At 27.5% G+C, this 21357-nt stretch overlaps 1 protein-coding gene across 1 annotated transcript; it reads left to right on the forward strand.

Moving 5' to 3' along the window:
• Positions 1–1961: 1961 nt before the first annotated feature.
• LOC129967073 (golgin-45-like) lies at positions 1962–14911 on the forward strand. The gene is made up of 6 exons (XM_056081735.1): positions 1962–2062; positions 5242–5657; positions 7283–7482; positions 8082–8210; positions 11987–12197; positions 12567–14911. Exons 1-6 carry the CDS (start codon positions 2050–2052, stop codon positions 12720–12722), a joined length of 1125 nt encoding a protein of 374 aa, XP_055937710.1. The 5' UTR covers positions 1962–2049; the 3' UTR covers positions 12723–14911.
• The last annotated feature ends 6446 nt before the right edge of the window (positions 14912–21357 follow it).

Consider the following 21357-nt stretch of genomic DNA (forward strand, 5'->3'; position numbering starts at 1 on the left):
ATATCAATAACAGGGTCGCTTTAAATCACTCTTCTATACGATGCCTATGTACAAACCGGGGTATTTCATTGAGGATTGCTGTCGCTATAGCAAATATCAAATACATCCTGTTGTCTGCGAGATCATCTGAAAGTTTTACGTCTTTTTAAATTGTGCAATAACGTTAGTGTCCGCTTTTCCCAATAATTCTTGTACTAGGTAACTAAATAAATGTTTTTGTAGTCTTTATTGTATTCTCTGACACTCCTGCCATGGCCACCTCAGATTTAAGGATTAGAAGCTACTGGCATGATGGTTGGCTCCCGCCACCCGAGTGGACGCGGAAATGGTGGGGTCGTCTACCCCCTCCCGATGCCGGGACGTCTTCCCACGTGAAGGGTTATGTCGTGGTTGGTGATGGCCTTTAAAACTCAACCTCAGTTCCCACCAATGCTGTCCCCACCGTCCGGTCATTCAGATTTATCCATGTGCCTCAAGGCGTATCGGAGTAATCAATATGTGATAAACTTTTTGACAAGTATCGCTTGTGTGTTTCTGCTAGATGGGGTTGGTTTTGTGGCGATGTCATCTAGTACTCCCATTTGACCTTTAACTTGATTGGGGTTTGTTTATATTGTAGCGGATTTGTTATGAGCGAGTATAGAACCCCGGATCTTGTGGTTCGCAGCCGAGTAACAAGACAAAAGCAATTGCCCGTGTTTCGTAGCTGTTAACTGGCTTATAAGCTTTTCATCACAATATTATCTAAACTTTTTTGTCATTCCAGCGTGATGTCGAAATCCGCGTACTTGAATCCCCCTTTTCCCCCTCTCAATGTTACTTGCGATAAGATGCTCAATTGCAATTTCTATATTTTTATATCTATTAAAAGTTTTTTAGTTTGTCTGTTCATTAACAGAGCGCATTGTATATTTAAAGTAATAAAAAGAATCAAAGAAAAGGCCCTCCAGCTCCAACATGTGATTCGATTTCATTAATTTTTATTTTTATGAAGACTAGAAAGCGCCTGGGATATAAACGATGGTCGTCTACGCTCTCTATTTTAGTTATATACTACAAAATAATATGAGACAGACCAATCAGATTCAACTGGACTGATTTTGATCATATTTAAAATAAATAAGTCAAAAAAACCCACAGGGTTTTTTCCCCCCTACTGTTCTGGTTTTTATATCATTTGAAAGCTTGTGACCCCCTAGATCTGTGTAATTAGTTACCGTCTAACCTCCAATCCCTTTTTTAAGAGAAATATCGGGAAAACGCTGCTTGTACAAGAAAATTCTATGGCAGAATATGCTGACCACAAAGTACTGGTATCGATAATTCATATTTAATTTGACAACTCATGACATCTTAATGCTTCAGCTATGGTCGCTTATCCGTTTTCATTTTTGAAAGATATCGCAAAATTGGACTTTTACACAGTCCCCAGTTTAAATAACTCGTCCGATTTCGCCAAACATATTTCTAAGCATACTCATTTGCTTAAGTAATCAAAAAGTTATAACTACGTTTTGAACATTTTTTTAAAAAGTAAAATAAAAAATTTTTCAAGTCAAATTCAAAAATAATTTTAACTCTTTCGCTGCCAACCCGGATGTGAAAGATTTTTATTGATGGATTATTTTTGGATCGATTTCTGTTTCAAGCGAAGGGTGCAGAATCTAAACCAAGTTATCTGTTATCTCTTCTCTAAAAATAAGAGGCAATTGCTTTGCATCGTTAGTTCATATTTTGAAAAAGAAACTGGACCCCAAACGGCACATTAATATACAATTTAATTCTAAAAACATTGTCTATTTACTTATTTATGTCGTAGAGTCAACAAAAATAATCAGTGGTTTCTCTAAAGAACATGAATTTTTCGTTAATTTGAGCAGTAGAAGTAAAACCAACTGATATGTAAAAGAAAAAAAAAAAAAAGAAAAAAAATCTTAATTGATGTGAAATGAAATGAGACTGTTTTTGTTTTGGGGGAATAACGTAACGTTATGTGACGTGATCTAAATTAAATCAACAGCTTTTCGAAGAGATAATTTACTTAATCAAATGGAAAATAAAGGTATATTTTCTTACCAAATAAAAGTAGTGTAATAAAAACAATGGTTGACATGATATGTAACATTTATAAAACATAATAAGTATTGTTATTAGAATAATAAATTATTGTTATAAGTAGGTTTTGATCTGATTTAAGTAAAATAATTGATGTATATGTTTTATTTCATTGCATTTTTATCTTCCGCTTTATTTATTGATTCTTGTTTCTATTAAAAACCGTACTTATCTAAATATATTTGTTAATATTTTATTTAGCATTATTGTTATACTTAATTTTATTATACTTCCACATTATTTTGTATTGTCTACCTTATAAATGTTTTCGAAACAACTGGGTAAAAAATTTTAGTGTATATAAAATTAAAAAATTATTTCATTGTAGGCAGATAGGTTTAAGAATAAGATCACCTCTTTGATTAAGAATCGTAATTATTCCAAAACCAACCGAAATATAACAATGAAAAATATTATTATAGAATGAGGGAATATAGCAAATTATTTTTATAATTTTGAATTCTTTATTTTATTTTTAGATAATATATATTTAAATATCAATGAGATAAAACATAACTGTTGAAATTTCACAGTTAATGTGCCATTTGATAGTGCATAAAAACGCTTTTTTTTATCACAATTTTAACAGAACTTATGTACATATGATGTATGATGCATCCTTTTGCCATATGTTATTTAATTTTTCAGTAACATTTTATTTTATTATTATTAACTGCATTTATTCTCTGATATGTTATCTTTTAGTAATGAAATAATTTCTCATTAAACTTTTGACCTCCTCAGTTCTAAATGATCCTATCTTCAACCTTCTAAAGAACTAATATCTTGATTGAATGACTCTCTGTTCTAATAAATGATCTTTAAAAATAGATAAATAATTTTTCTTTCAGTGATATTAAAAATTTGAATAGGTCTTTTTTTTTAATTAAAAAAAATATTATAATTTATCCTGTTTTAAACTGAAACTTAAAAAATGTAAAGACAATATAGCCATTTGGTCTTCTAAATAAAGTCTTGATTGTCCTGAGAATATAAACTATTAGTGATAATCATATATTTTATTAACAATTTCTCAAACCTTTAAAAATGTAGATCATGCTACTTTTTCTTCTCAATCTTCAGTATAATGAAATGTGATATCACATGTATCAAATTTTGCAATCTTGGTTAGTAATTTCATTTTAGATATATTTATAAAATTTGGGGAAAAAATCTCTTAACATATACAGGTATGTAAACTGTTAATAATTTTGAGACTTTTTTTAAAAGCAGTGCAGTGAAAAATTTCTATCAGTTTTCTTGTAGCATATTTATATGTGATTAATTGTTCTTAAATTAATGCAGTATTTGAATATTTTATTTTTGATCCATTAAGAAGTAGACATTTTATCCCTTTTTAATTAAAAATATATTTTTTCTATGTATCTAAAATAAACTCATCTGCTTATATAAATTGGAGTTCTAAAACAATTACTTCTTATTTTGCAGACATGTCACATTTCCATGGAAATGCAAATTTAAATATTTTTAGAATCAAATTTTTAGCACTTTTCAGATTAATTTTCTTTTATATAATAATTCTGTAGTATTTTTACCATCCCAAAGATTTTTGGTATTAATTAATTCATTTTATTGAACCAATTAATATAAAAATTAAATTAATACACTTTTGATTTAATTAATACTATTATTTCAAATTAATTAATACAAAAGTTCATCATACTTATTTTACTTCTCAGTGTTTATGTTTGGTACAATTCATTGTTTTATAATTTGTTATATTCATTATTAAATTCAGCCTTTTTTCTTTTTTTTTTCTTTCCCATTTCTAATTTTAGGAACTTATTAGTTTATTATTGTTTTCTGAATAAGCATTGTACTAACCTGTAATCTTTTCTGTTTTTTACTTTGTATGAAACTTTAATTTTTTTTTTTGAGTATAATAATTGTAATCACTTCTCTTGATGTCTGATTAAATAATATTAAGGAAGTTTTAATGAGATAATTATTTTCACTTAACAATTTTATATATTCTAAAAAGAGCTTTGCAAAGTCATATATTTCTCAATATAAAAATTCATTTTGCTGAAAGATAATTGTAAATACACTTTAAAATGATTGTCAAATATTCAATAATGGGTAAATCTTATTTATTAATACATTTTAACTTTCTTTTTATTTTAATTTATTGTCGTGATATAAAACATCCTTTAGATTTGGAATGAAATACTCGTATGATGTCAAGAATTATGCATAGGAAAAATAATTTGAAATATGGAACTTACAGGTATGATAACCAATATCCAATATTGTATTGGTAATACCACAGTGGAGATCTCTTTCTCTGTGGGCAATACTTAGAAAAACAGGTATTTGTATTTGTTTTACTTAAAAAAAAAGAAATCTGGGAAGGAAAGAAAAGTACTGCAGAATATATACTATTGATGTTAAGAACATTAATACAATAAAAATATTATTATTTAAACATTTGCATTAAAGCAATTTTGTAAAAAAAAAAAAAAAAATGGATAGTCACAAATGAAAACTACAAATATTTATTTATTAGAGAAATTTACTTTTATTTTTTGCAAAACTATTATATATTTGGAAAGAAAACTTTTTAAATGGATTACAATCTTTTACTTATAACAGCATTTTGTTTTAAAGTTTGAGTCTCTCCTTTCTTAATTATCATTATTTTTGGCTCTCAAAACTGACTTTTTCCAAAAAAAAAAAAAAAAAAAAAAAAAAAAAATGACCGAAAGAAATATTATCTACACTGAGTAATATGAATGCTGTTTTGGCAATTTCATAATGATAAAATATTCTGTTTTTATAATGTATACAGAGGAAGCCTAGTTTTAACTTTATGTTAAATTTATTTTACTTAATTCTGTTTATTTTACTGAATAACTCTACTCACTAAAAAAACTCACATTAAAAATGCAGAGCATGAATTATAAATTAGTTTTTTAAAACTTTAATTCTAACTTTCTAAATTGTTAGCTTTTCAAAAACACATTGAATTGTTTAAAAATGGTATGTGAATGATTCCTTTACTCTGAAATTCCTGCTTATTAATTGATTCTTAAAAAATTATTGTACTAATTTATATTTTTAAAAATAATGTTTTGTCTTTTATTAAAAATTTATTTGGTTTTGTAGTTAAAACCCCTCTCAAGTGCCCCGGACGTTCTGAAGGTGATGGCATGGAGAACACATCCTATCCTGAACATGAAACCATCCACACTTTCCGCTCTCCTCTCAGTTATTATCATAAAAACTTTGTTCCATCTCAAGGAAAAGTGAAGGAACCAAAATTTGTACCATATGAGCCTTATCGAGCAGCTGTCGCTCCTATCACTTCTCCACCCAAGAAAATTGATTTCTTTATTGATTCCCATAAAGTAAACTCTTTAGCATCTACTGTCATTAAACAGTTTGCAGATTCAGATGGCAAAACATTTGGTGGAAATTGTATGACAGATTGCTCATCGAAGATCAGTGCTCTTGAGGAAAAGATTGCAACTCTTGAAAAAGAGAAGAAGGAGCTTTCTTCTCAATTTCAGATCCAAGCTGAGGTAAAACAAAATTAAGGTGTGAATAGTTATTTATAAATAGTTAATAATAACAATTTAATAGTTATCATTATTGCATTTTTTATTAGAGTTTTTTAAACTTTATCCATTTGCAGTTGTGTATGACTTTAGAATTCAAAAATGAAGTATTAACTAACAATTAATTAAAAAAACAGTTTCAGAAAGTTATTTTCAGCGAAATTTTAAAGAAAGGATTCAAATCAGAATAAGCTTCTTAATAAATTTCCTTACAATAATGAAAAACTTAGGGAAGAAATCATTATAAAAATTAATGTGACTACTCTTGGATTCTTGACTCAGTGGTTTTTTTTGTTGTTGTTATTGCTTAGTAGAATATTTGTTAAATATATATATATATAATTTTGTGGCAATTTTTTAAAATTTGTGAATTTTAGTATAATATTAAAAATAAGTATTTATAACAAATAACATATTTGAAATCAGAGAATAATAGTTAAAAGTTTTAATTCATATCCTATATTTTTAATGATCTGTTGTAATTTGTTTCCTTTAAAATGAAAGATAAAAAGTTAATAGAATTGAAAAAGTACATATTATTAAACAATAATATATTTATCCCTTAAAACAGGGGTCTCACTTATTTTTAAGAATCCTAAAAATAATCTTGATAAAAGTAAGAAATAAAAAAAAAATAAAACATACATGATTAAATTGAAAAATAAAGATTGAAGAATCTTATTTTTCAAAATTGGTGTGAATATTGACAGTTATATAAGTTTTTGTAAGCTTTTTGGTTTATAGTTGAAGAAAAGTAACAGGAAATTGAGTGTTAAAGCAATACAATATTTAATGCTTTTTGGAAACACAAAATTCTATGAAAGAACCTTTAGAATCATATTAAAATTATCTTCCATTTAAATAATTAATTGTCACTGTGATTAATTATTAGATGTCCTTTTAAATTGAAGAGAAAATGTTTCAATGCTGTTTACATTTGTTAGATTGTGCAATCATTTTTTAAAAAATGGATTAAATCTAAAATTTAAAAAATTGATCAAATTTATTAAATTAATTTGATTCTTAAATTAGTCCTTAATGTTATTAGCTAAAGTTTTTTTGTGCCTATGGAGAAATGGTTGGAAAGGAATGTTTGTTGAGGATTCTCAAAAATAAAAAAGCCTTATCTAGATGTATAGTAGGGAATAAAAGTTGATAACCACTGGGTTATTAGTATATATTTCAATACAAGATCACCTCTTTTCATTCAAAATTCACTAATTCACTAGCTCATTTGAATTATGTAATTTTATTGTATTGTTTTCATTCATTTTGCTATAATAATTCAACAAGTGTATGCATTTTTATGACTCCTTATATATTTAAACTGTCATTAAACTATTAAGAGATATATATTTTTATTAATTAATGTTATAATTACATTCTGTTTCAAAATATATGTTTTTACTCTGTAAAATGATTAATCATAATAGTTATTGAATTTCAGGTTTGCATTCTATTTAAATAATTATCTGTTTTTAGAAAGAAATTATTTATTTTGATGTTGTATTGTTAAAATGTTTTAATGCAAACAGTTAAATGAAATGAAATGACTTTTAAATGATTTTTTTTAATGCAAATGTCTATAGGTCAATAGAGACCTTAAAAAGTTGTTGGTAGCTTCATTGGGTGAAGATGTCCAAGAAAAAGTACAGTTTATGACACAAGATAAAGCTCAGTTGGGCATGGAGGTGCTTCGCCTTTGTACTGAATTACAGCGTGCTGATGAAGAAGCTCAACTTCTGTCTGTACGATCTGATGTTTTCGAGGGGAAATTTAAGGCCTGCAGGTTAGTAGTGTGCATTTATTTATAAGAACATAAATATGATCTTATTTATTTTTCAATTTTTTTTATGCGTTAATGTATCTTATAGCATAAATGGTATTTATATTTTATTCTAAACTTGCCTTATTCATCATCCAGCATTAGATTTAAATAATTGGTTCATCCATATGGTATGTTATTTGTTTAGATATAGCCAGTAGCTGAGTATTGTAATTTTGGACATTGGAAGACATGTAAAAATTATTTGATATCTTTCAATTTTAAGCGGTACTTTCAGCTAGTGAATCAATGAATTAGCTACATGAAGGACATTTTTTAGTTTTTCAGTGATTTGTAATTTGTATTGGTCATCTTACAGATTTTTCTTAAATCCTGAAGTCGTCTATTTATAAGATTTTATTTAACTGTTAAATCAAGCAAACTCTAACTGTATATAAAGCAATCTGCAATCAAAGACTGTCAGAATTGTGATGATCTTAATATTTTTTGTGAGTATTTGTAAAAATTATTTTCTTTACTCACTAAAAATATAAAAATTAGTAAATGCACAGAAAGAATTGCCTAATTTTCAACTGTATTTAATAAAAATTTGTATGTTTTAGCGTTTTGGTGCGAGATCTCGCAGAACAGAAGGCTGCACTTTCTCTCAGTCTTGGACGATCCATAGAAATTATCAAGACAATACTTGCAGAACATACTGTGCTTTTTGAAGCTCTAAGCTCTGCTCATAGGTAAGTCTGTTCTGTCAGAAACATTTAAAAAAAATGTTTCAATTCTCTCAAACTAATTTATTTTATAAAATTTATGATATTATTTTCTTCACATTTTTTGATCCAATTATCCAAGTAATTAAATGCATGCTGGACTGAATGTAAGAATATCTGTGCTCTGATTATATTTTGTGTTATATTTCCCAGGATTTTTTTATGTATTAGATATTGAAGATGCTATTCATAATAGTAATGAAAACATCTTTAATGTCAAGTAATAAGTGTACTCTGGTGTTCAGAATAAAGTGAAGAATTGAATCTCATTATACTGTACCACTTTTCCATGAATGCTAAACAAATATTTCTTATTTATAATTTGCATGACATATTATAAATCTCTCTTCCTCTCTTTTTAATTTTGAAATTACTAACATCATCAGAAGTAGATTATATGTTGCTTTACTATAGTATTTCTGATTCATTATTGAACTCTGTTATGCAATCAACTGTTGCACTAGTGGGGGAAAAAAAAAAAACGATTTTTATTTTCACATGTTAATAACTATGTGTTTCTTGATTTAAATTGAAAATATCCTGGTAAAGCCTAAAAATAAGCCCCTGAATTGAATAAATTCTATCTTTAAATAGAATTTCCAAAATAATGTAAAAAATACATTTTAAAATTTTATTTGTTTTTTGATTTTAACATTTTTATGAATTTATGCTCATTGTTCTTATTTATTTGAAAACCATTATGTGGATTAGTTTTTGTATTGCAAAATAGAATTTACAGTTTCTAAATTTTATATATATATATATATATATATATATATATATATATATATAATATATATATATACACAAAAGTATAAAAATCAAGTTAATAGGAAAATCAAATAAACCAAATAAAAAAGAATCCGGCCTGAAGACTTTTTCAAGGGTCACCCTCAGGAAGAGATTCAAAGAAAGGGATTTTTTCTGTGAGGAAATCCAGACAAAGGTCTAATAATGATTCCTCATGGCCCGAAAATCCCCTGAAATTAGGCCCAAAAGATATACTATTTTAACAGAAAGGAAAATACACAACAACAAATTAGAAGAAAATAACCACTACAAAGTAAAAATACAATAACAAAAATAACAATATAAACAATAATATCATAAAATAGCACTAATAGCACATCGATAGCTTAAAATTTCCTTGACTGCTAATGGTAAGTTCTTGCCTTTTCATTTTCACGTTAGTGCTATTTTATGATATTTTTGTTTATATTGTTATTTTTGTTATTGTATTTTTACTTTGTAGTGGTTATTTTCTTCTAATTTGTTGTTTTGTATTTTCCTTTCTGTTAAAATAGTATATCTTTTGGGCCCAAAAGATATACTCTTGGGCCTAATTTCAGGGGATTTTCGGGTCATGAGGAATCATTATTAGACCTTTGTCTGGATTTCCTCACAGAAAAAATCCCTTTCTTTGAATCTCTTCCTGAGGGTTCTTCAGGCCGGATTCTTTTTTATTTGGTTTAATTTTATTTTGTTTATTTGATTTTCTTATTAACTTGATTTTTATACTTTTGTATCAATTCATCTGTGTTTTAGAAGTAGCTGCAGTTGCGCTCTCTAAATACTATGAAGTTTCTTTCCTTTATCCGGTTTTGGTTTGAATAGGTAATAATTTTTAATTGCGATTTCAAAACTGTTTTGTTTCGTTTTCAAACTATTCTTACTTTAGATTGGTTACTATATATATATATGCTAACATATTTTTATTACTGCATGAATTTAGTTAGGATGAAAGAAATAAGGAAGCAATTTTTGTTATTAAAAAGTTGCATTGTAACAAATCATTATAGTTATTTCATTGTAGTAATTCTTTTTTTTTTTTTTCTCACTTTAAAATGTATGATAAAAAGCAGTTAAAAAGATCCAATTATTCCCTAAGGAATGATTTATTTTCATGAATTTGTGTTAAGGACTTTATCATTATCTTGATTTTTAAATCAATGTTATTAAAAACAGTCATTCAATGATTTGAACTCATTGGAATTTGACTAGATCGTGGTTTTAACATTTTTTTTCTTTCAAATTTTTCAAATTTTATTGAATCTGTATAAAACTTTTAACCCATTTATTTTACTTTAAATTCTTTTTAAAAAAAAAAAACTGATAAAATGTAAATTTTCTTTTAATATCTTGATATATGACTTACATTTCTGGTGAATATTTCTTCATTGATTTATTGCAATGATTTTTTTAGAGTTGTTATATTTACCATCTAAAGTCTTCAACATAGGAATATTAAAGTTATTATTAATATATTTTTGAATTTATTACTGTGTAAAAAAAAAGGAGACTATTTCTACTGAATTTTGGTGTTTCTTTTCTTTCCAAACTTAGATATTAGTGATTATCGGTTTGCATTGACCGTCACCACTAAAATTTGGCATGTTTTTCTTAGGACATTGATGAAAAAATAGCTATTAATTTAAATAACAAGCTGCATAGTTATTAATACAATACTTATTTTATTGAGATTTTGTATGAATGTTTATTATGCAGTGATCTTTATTGTATGTTATTTTCTTTATTTCCATTTGTATTAAATAGTTGATAGGAGCAGGTATTCAGAATTTAAAAGTATGCTAAATTCATTGTTGCAATGTATTTTCTGGAATCTGAATTCCACATACAATGAAATTTTATCCATACATTTAGCCTTTTCATACTGACCATACAGTTTACTCCAAACATCATGCAAATTATCTGTAAGTTTTGATGATTTTTTTAGCATGATAATGCTTACAGACTAGGATATTATTTTTGAATTTTGACTAGCATGATAAAAAAAAAGAATATTTCAAAATATATTATGGAACAGCCTATTGGACCTAGAGCTTTTAAATTTATCAAGTAGCACCTTAGGTTGTGTATTCTTAAAAAGAAAGGATTTTTCTGAAATTTAAATTCAATTTTTAATTAAATTCCAAATAAAATTTTTACATTTTCTGTTGATAAGTATTGTACAAAACCATTTTTATGTCTTTTTAACACGTATACATGCAAAAATAAATAAAATAAATAAATAAATAAGCTTTTCATTCATGTATTTCACCAATGTCTTTCCGACTTTCATAACTTTTTAAAATTATATTTATTCTTATTTCCGAACAATGCTTATCATTGTATCTGGATTTATGCTCATACACATTTCAATGGTATTAAATGCAATTTTGTAACACAATTAAGAATAAATTTTAAAAATAAAATAAATATTGTTGAATCAGACCTAAAAAATTGTTTTACATAATGTTTTTATGTTCATATCTTCTGTAAAGATTTTCATGTTTTTTTTTTTTTTTTTTTAATGAAAGTTTGCTGTTTCTTTTTGAAAAGAATACATGGTAGTGGTATTTTTATAATTTGAAGTAGCATGAAAGTTGATAGAATATATTTTTATTTCATCATAATTAAAAATGGCAAAGATTTAGGTAATCAGAAACTTTAAATAACATTTCTATATCTGAAATGTCTTCACTTTTCAATTTGTTCTTTACATTATTTGATCATTAGAGGAATGAGACCGTTATTTTTGTGAGTTTTTTAAAAATAAATTTATGTATTATTCATTTTTTTATTGGTCTTTTTTCTTATTTTTATTTATTGTTATTTATTATTTTATTTTTATACTTTTGTTCAGTTTTATTTATGTAGTTCTTGGATTAAATTCCCTTTCTAAATTTTTAATTATTTCTTTATAGATATTTATGTATGCAATATTTTGAATTTACTATTTTTAGCAACTTGCAAGTCATTTCTGGTGCTTGCAATCCTGGCAGCAAGATTGCTTCTCCTGCAAATAACTCTCGCATGGATCTTTTAGGGTTGGGGAGACAACTCAAGAGCTTGTCTAATGATCTGAAGGAGAGATTTCTTGGGAAACCACTGCAATCAAACCCACAATTTAATTGTATACGTCAGTTTATGGGTACTGAGAGGGATGCCCACCAGGTATTTTAATTGAACTTTTTAATTAGTATTTAAGCAATTTTCTGTATTTAATTTAATATTATTTTTTTTTCTGTTTAAGTGACATGCATGAAAATAATAAAAAATGAATTTGTTATATTTTTTAAATTTTTTTATAGCAGTAATAAAAATGTGAAAGTATTATCTTTAATTTCAAATATTTCTTTTAAAATCTCGAAAAGAAAAAAAAAAGGTTGTTCTTTTTATATGCCATTTTTATAAGTTCTTATGAAAAATAGTAGAAAATATAATACAAAACATTAAGTTAAATAATATATGAAGTGCCATTTATATTTAAATTTAATTAATATTATATTTTTAAGTTCTGTTTTTTTCCCCATTTTTCATTAGCTACTTCAAGCTCTAGATGAAATGAGTGGAAATCACAATCTGTCCGAATGCAGTCCAGGCCTTGTTGCGTGCCAAGTACTTCCTCATACTTGTAACCGTAATGGTATACCTGAACATTGTTGTAAACACTGCTCTGGGGAAATCCTGAATCTGTGATGCCTTAACTGTATTTTGATCAAAGTCTTCCCTTAGGAAAGGCAGCTTTTTATATGAATTTTGTTTAAAAACAGGTGCTGTTGTATATTTCATATGAGTAAGGAAGAATGCTGCATCTATTAATATTAGAATGCCATGTCTTTGAATGTATCACACAGCTTTTGATCAGTGCCAACTATCTTGACACATATTTTGAGAATTTATCTCACATTTTCTCGTTTTGCTTATAATAGCTTCTTTTTCTTAAAATAATTATTATTATTTAATATGATATGTATTCCACTGTTTCCCATATTGAGGAACAATTTTTTTCCAATTTTTGAAATTTAGGTAGTAAAGAAATAAGGAGATAACAATTTTTGGTATGTGAAAAGAAAGTTTAAATATTCTAGTATTAAAAAAAAATATCGTTTTGGGAAGCAGGTGAAAGGAGCAATAATGAGGGGAGACCCTAAATGCTATATATTTATACTTTATATTCAAGCTTACACTTTTCTGCTATTTATATAGATACTGAAATAATAATTTGATTGCAATTGTATTAGCCATGCCAAATATTCCATTTGTATTGGACCTCATTAAAATGCATCAAAAAGGAATAATCATTGCAATCAAGCTCTGTAATTTTAATACATGATCATTGATTCCATGTTTTTAATAATATTCGTTCTTATAATTAATAATAGTGGTCCACAGAAAAATCTTTCTATTAGTTATAGTATTTATAAAGTATAGTGCTACCTTTAGGATCTTGAAATCGTGGATATATATATAGTGTAGGAGATCTAGTAAATCAAAAAATGAATAAATAAATCTAATTTTTCATATGAGAAAGGAATATATATAATATTTATTCTTATCTAAGTATTCTTATCTGAGATTTTATTGATGATACACTAATATTATCTATAAGAGAAAACATTAATATAATTTTATTTTCATGCTTTCATTTTTTATGCACATTATTCTCGTATCTCATTAAATTCATGTCTTCATATAATTCTTTGTTTATGGAAAGCAACATTAAATTAGATAATCTTTTTTTGCCATTATTATTGTTTGAATGAATGAATGAATGGTTTTTATTGTTTGAATGAAATAGCATATTGAAATTCATAATATTATAATTAATTTATTTTTATTTATAAGGTTTTCTATTTAAGGCTGTATAAGGTTTTATGTCTGACTTTGGAAAATGTTTATTTATAATAGACGTAACTGCAATTAATTATTATTTCTTCTCTATATAAGAGTGCTTTTTGTTATTTTTATACTCTTTAAAAAGTTAATTTCTTGGTTTTCTTTATCTTATAACAATTTCTGATCTTTTGTAATGTAGCTTGATTTGTGTGTGTTGTTTGCAGGTCCACTAGCTCTCAAGCATATAATTAATTTATTGACTTTAGGGATACTACTGATTGTATTTGATTATATTGATAAAGAGAACAGGAAATATGTTTATTATTATGATGGAAATTCTTTATTGAAATCATAGCCAAAAACATATGGGGAGTTTTAAGAGTTTTCAAGTATTCTTTCATTTAAAGTATTTTGGCAGGTTTTGTTGCCATCGAATATTTCGACCAATTTTTTTATGAAATTTTTATAAATTTTTAGTAAAGTTCTTGTAAAATAGATTTTTAAAAAATTCCGAAATACATCAAAGTAATTACCAGAATTATTTACCTGCTAACAAAAAATTGGATAAAATTTTATATTTAAAATTTTGTATTTATTTAATATATTTGTTCCCTTTCTTAAACAATATTTGTTAATTTAAGTAATTTATTTAATTTATCAATGATTTGGAGAAATTTTAGATAAAAGCACATATTTTTATATTTCACAATGTAATCTAAATAGCATTTCAATTCTTGAAAGTGGTTTCTTGTATGAAATCAGATAGGACAAAATTTATGTAAATCACTTTTTTTAAAGCCTTTTAATTAGAAAAATAGTTTCAATTTACAGAGATTACTACATCATGCTCACCATTATTTTTTTGACAAAGAGTTTTAACTATAAAATTACCAAATTTTTAATTTTGTCATAAAATTTCGTGAAACTGAATTTAATAAAAAAATTCTTACAGCCTGAATTCATTCTGTAATATTTTAACACATTTATATTTTTTCTTTTAATAATTTATAAAAATGGACAATATTTTAAAGATTTATTCATCATCATGTATATACTCATCTTAAAATAAAAATATTGGAGTAAGCCTTTCCTGATTCATTTTACTTTTGATTTCAATACATTTTTTTTTTATAATAATGTGCATGGAAATTTCTGAAACAAAATAATCTTGAAAGATATTTGTATTTGTATCATTTTTAAATAATGTTTTTCTTTTATAGTAGATCATTCCTATTAAGCAGAATTCCAATAATTTTATTTCTTTTAAGGAAAAGTCAGGAAATAGCTTTTTTCTTTCTAGCATGTAATAAATTCATTTGTTTGTAATTCTGAAGAATTATGTAAGCATTCATGATCTTTTATGACATCCTGCATTTGTATTTTTTGAATTTCAGATTTTCTTCTTTATTTTAATTTTTTTGTTTTTGTGAGGAATAATTATTTGTACGTTAAATTTACTTATGTAGTTCATTATTATTTATTATAAGAAAGTCCAAAATTAATATAACTGAAAAGCATTTATTTGTATTCAGTCAACCCTCAGTGACCATCATGTATATAAATGCTGAAGTTATGGTGATTTTTTCTTCTGATTTACTTTCCTTATTTGTAACTAGCCTGGTTAAATGCTGTTAGTTGATATAGCCTGATGATTTAATGCAATTTGGATATCCATACTTTTTTTAAGATGATTAGAGGTGATTTTGATCTGCTGATTGTATAATATGAAAGAAGTATCTGTTGTTTATTTTGGAGTTTATGGGAACCTGTTTTATAAACAAAATATACATTTGTAAATATAAAAAGATATATATCTGAAAGCTGTATGTTTTAAATGACAGACTTTCTGTTTTTCTTTAGTGCAATGATTTGTGTATTTAATCAAATGATTTTTTTTTGTATACTTAATATGAACAAATATTTACTTATCTCACTGCTTGCCTATTTTTGTCATAATTTTTTTTTTTATCACTTTTGCTGTCTTTCCAGAATATGTCAAAAATTTGAAAAATAAATCAATAAATCTTTTAATTCTTGTAATTTAAAAAAATGTCCCATGTTGCCAATTTTTTTTAAATTTAAAAATTGATATTGATGCTGAATTCAGATATTTTTTATTCAAGAAGGTATAGTGTCATTTATATTTATTTATCTTTGAATTGATTTGATTCGATGAACAAGTTTATTATTAACAATTCTCACTTTCTTTGTACTGTTTTCACATGTAACATGAAAATGAGATCTAACGATTGTTATTGGTTTTAAAAGTAAAAGTTTTATAATAATAACAATTATTATTGGTTTTCATAACATAAAAGTCTTAACATAATTTTTCTAATAAATAGCTCCAAAGTTATTGATTGGAAACATAAATTTTTGATTAAAATTTATGAATAAATATACGTTCCAGAAAAAAAAGTTCTAGTGGAAAATGAATTTTTTATAAAATGAATCTCCCTTTATTATCAAATAACTAGAAAAAATAATCTATGCCAGTTAGACCCATTTACTTGATAATCTGTGTTATATTTCATAAGATTAATCAGAGTAGAATATATCTACTATTTCTTGAACACAATATATTTTCATTAAACTGATCATCATTTTTAGGTTTCCTCACTTTTTTTACTATCAAGTTTTTGGCAATTTCATTTAAAATTCATTGATTGATTGATTAATACATTTCCAATATAGAAGCTGATACACATATTCTGATGCTGAACTTTTTCATAAGGTTTGAAAAATATTTTCATACCTCCTATTTCTTTACCATAGATCATAAATCTTTTATGTCACGATGAAAGTTTGAAGTATTAAGTTTGACTGGCATTGTTTGCTTTACTGATAGAAAATTTTAAAAATTTATAAATGTTTTTATCTCTGCTTTTTGCATTTAACTGCTTACTTTTATTATAAACATTTGCTGTATGTTTAGTTACATTAACGTTTATTCTTAAAATATTTCAGTTCTTAATATTTTTGCATAGTATGATTCTAAAATTCTTTGCATTATAAACATCATCTTTATTTGAAGTAAGAATATTCTTTTAATTTTTCATTGATACAGTTCTTTGTGTATGAATGTAACAGAAAAAAAACCCAGAAATTGCTGAGGATCTGTTTAAATTTATTTATTTGAAATATATATTTAGATATACTATTTATTCTTATTCGACATTCCTACAGAGGATAAAAGTAGATTTGTTGTATTTCCATTGTTTCTTTTATTCATTTCATTATGTCAAATTCTTTCTTTTCTTTTATTTTTCTTTATGTTTGTTATCTTGAAAAAAAAAAAAGATTTTATATCTGAATTTTTCTTATTTATTTACTTTGTAAAATATTACCCTTGAATTCCTTTTAATGATATCAAGTGGATCCTTATATTTAATAACTGCCTTATTATCGACATATTTTTGTATGGCATTAAAGCTTCAAAATATTTTGAAGTGCATAGTGACGATATAACTTTTAAAATATAGAAATAAATATATTTTTGTTCTTATGTGTGTTGTTTCATCTTGTTTTTATGTCATATATAAATATGCATAGTTAACTTAATCACAATTAAAGAGATAAGTTGTATGGAAATGATTTTCAATTTTCATGCTTGAATCTATTTTACACTCATTTCTTCATATTTTTGATTAATAAATTACCGAAGGTGCCAGGGTAATCAAGAATATATCAAGTTCGTACTTGATTCGGTCCTCTAATTGATGATGAATTTTTTTGAGAATTAGGTCACATTTTGTTCGTTTTTTTTTTTTTTTTTTTTTTTTTTTCCCTATACTAATTTGTAGTCATTAAATCAATAATATAACAGTTATAAAATAATAGTTATTTGAAAACACTGAAAATTTGTTAGTAGAAAAGATTAAATATTGCCATTGTTTGCTCTCGCTTTTAAAATTTTAAAAAAAGTTTACTTTTTATCTTACGCCTTTAAAAAATCAGAAAACTGTTATCAATGAGAGAATACCATGCATTACCGCACCGGGTGGTACCATACTTGGTGTCATTTCACTAAATATTTGAATAAAAATGGAATACAGAAAAGCTACTCTTTTTCTTAGTGTGTGTGTGTGAGATTAAATATTCTTTATAAATAATCATGTCTACAGATATACAGGGTGATCAAGAAATAATAGGAGGTGTTCGAAGCCCTATAGCGTGGTATGAACTGTACGAAATATAACAAAATTTTTCCACCATACACATTAAAATATGCAATTTCAATTTATAAAAAAAAAAAAAAAAATAGTACCAGAAAACGCCAATAGGGGAAATCCTGGCGCTGTAAGCACATAATATGTGGGAAAAGAATAGCAATTGAAAAAATAAATAGCAACTCGCCAACCTCGGGTACCGCATGCAGTTATTGGAACATCAAGTTGGTGGTCACCTTGAGCCAAATTTGTAAGTTGCTATAACAAACGTTTTTCTTTGGTATTTGGTGAGTTGCTATTTACGTTTTCCATTAGTAGTTATGTATTCTTTTCCCACGTATTATGCGCTTGCAGCGCCTGGATATCCCCTATCGGCGTTTTGGTGGTACTATTTTTTTTTTTTTTTTTGATAAATCAAAACCGCATACTTTAATGTGTATGGTGAAAATATTTTGGTATATTTCGTCCAGAACATAACACACTACATGGCTCCGAACACCTCCTGTTATTTCTGGATCACATACACCGAAGAGCCATTACATTATGACCACCCTCTTAAAAACATGTAGGTTCACATTTAGCATTCAAAACTGCCAGCTTCTGACGAGGCGTTGACTCCTTAAGGTGCTGATAAACAGTCTGAGGTATCTAGTAACAAGCGCTCACCAACTGGTCCTGCAATTCCCTCACATTACGAGGGGGTAGTGTGGCAGCACGAATTTGGTTTTTCAGGTGGGACCATAAATGCTCTATGGGATTAATGTCATTAGAATGTTCCTCGAACTATTCCCTGACGATTCGATCGTTATAACATGGTGCATTATCTTGTTGGTAAACATCATACCCCGCCGGAAATATTATTATCGTGAATGGGTGAACCTGATCTGCAACGATGTTCACGTAGCGTACAGACGTTAGAGATTGTGGGTCCTAATATTCTCCATGAAAACATTACTCACACCATAATACCTCCGTCTCCAGCTTGTCACCGCCCAAATGTGCATCCGGGACCCAGAGTTTCTTTTGGAAATCGGCGTATTCGCACACGCCCTGTCGATTTGAGGGATCAGAAAACGTGCTACGTCGGACCATGCAACCTTCTTCCATTCTTCTAATGCCCAATTCCGATGTTTCTTGGCTCATTGCAGACGCAGCTGGGGGTGACTTGCCGTCAATGCAGGAACATGCATCGGCCTCTGGCTGCGTAGACCCATACGCAACAATTTAAGCTGTACAGTGTGTTGAGAAACACTGTCTGGGTTGCCACTGTTATAGATTGTGGTGATTTTGACTGTTCTAGCTCTTCTGTCACAACGAACAATGCTTAGCAATCTCCGCTCTCCTCTGAAATCAATGCGCCATGGACGACACACCGCTGTCCGGTGACTTGTCGTTTCACCATCCATACAAGACTTTCGATATGTGCTCACAACAACTGCACATGAACAGCCCACTAAACGCGACGTTCCTAATATTGATGTTTCCAGTCGCCGAGCCATAACGATTTGACCTTTTTCGAAGTCTGATAAATCACCTGCCTGCTTTTTCCATTATTTCGTAAATCGCGCTATGTTTGGAAAGACAATCGCTTTATATACTCCAACATCAGCCGCCCATGCGCAATGGTTTTGCTCCTGGGCGAGCCCATTGTTATATATCGACGGTGGTCATAATGTAATGGCTCTTGGGTGTATATAATAAAATGAATAAAAATAAACTAAATGTGAAATCTGTTATTGCTTATTTTCTGTAGTTTCTTAATGTTATATTCATATTCTGTATTCATTAAATTAACGAATATGGCAGCCAAATCGTTTTCATTTCTCTTAGTATTCATTGAAGAAAGCAATTTTTCCCCACGATTATGTGGTTCCAAACGTCGTTTACAAGAACAATCGCAAGTTTCTCCATTGATTTGAAATCATTTGGTAAGGAATCATATTCGCTTTATATAATATTTTCATTTTTGTTGTTGGATCATTATTGTTTGTTTTATTTTCAAAAATGTTTTCTTTTACTTCGGAAAGCAGGTTTTCAAATTTTTTTTTTCAGTACTACGCTTTTTTAAATTCTACTCATTCTATTCCTAAAGTATGGATACGTAGGAACCGAAAATTATGTTTATATGGTTAGGTTAATAATCCATTTTGTATGGATATAAAATAAAAAGAAATATGTTTTTCAAACTTTTATATTGATTAAATCTCTCCTGAAAAGCTTGTTTTATTTTCAGTGCAATGATTAGATATTTTTTAATTGCATTTCCTTGTGTAGTTGAGTATTTTAAAACCAGGGGGTGTGATCTCCACAAATCCTTGGCCGCGGTGGCCTGGTGGTAAGGTCTTGGCTTGTGATCCGTAGGGTTTCAGGTTCGTGACCCGATTCCACCGAAGAACCGTGGGTGGTCTGTTGCAAGTTAAATCCGTCAGACCAAACGTCCTCCCGCTGGTGTGGTGCGGTGTGGAGAGGGGGGTGAGCTCAGGTGTCGTCCTCGTCATCTGACCGCGGTTCAAAATCACGAGGTCCGTCCCAAAATAGCCCTAGTGTTGCTTTACAACGGGACATTGATAAAACTAAACTAAACTCCACAAATCCTTCTCGTTGCTCTCTAAAAAAACGTTTTATCTCCTTTCCCTTGCTCAAAACTGTGGATCTTCATCAAGGCCATATATGTTACAAGTGATCAGATTTTTATTTTACAGGAAAATTTTTTGCTTCATAGTATTACAATGAAAGTCGATACTTGTGTATTAATTGCATGGTATTTGTTAACAATATTTAAATTTTAAAGCTCTGAACCAAATTTTATTTATTTAAGTTTTTATATTTTTGAACTATCACGTTTACAGGTGTGCAAACTACAAACAGACGACAAACTCTTTAACGTAGTTGAGCGCAAATTTGATACGAGTATACATTTTAAATGCTAAACCTGCTTACCGAATTTTTGCTGTTTGTATTGTGTAATAATCGTGTTCACACGTACTTGGACAGTTGGATAGTCAGACTTTCTCTGAATGAATCTTGTTGAAAATTATATAGAAATCTACAAACTTAGTGTTCAACAAATTTCATCTATCTAGCTCAAAGTATTTTTGAGTTATCGTGTTAACAGACAACAAGCATAATTCCAAAAAATTTTCTTTCCGAACTCAGGGAGTCTGAAACATAATGTTTCGTCAAAATCACAAGTTCGATTTTTTTTTGACGATTTTTTTTGTCTATTGATTACGTTAGACAAGAAAACTAAACAAGAAAATAAAAATTATTGCGTTTTGAAAATTTTTTTGTAATTAAGGAAAATATTTCATGATTTTTCTTTTCCA

The sequence above is a fragment of the Argiope bruennichi genome, chromosome 4, assembly GCF_947563725.1.
Source record: "Argiope bruennichi chromosome 4, qqArgBrue1.1, whole genome shotgun sequence".
NCBI classification, from domain to species: domain Eukaryota; kingdom Metazoa; phylum Arthropoda; class Arachnida; order Araneae; family Araneidae; genus Argiope; species Argiope bruennichi.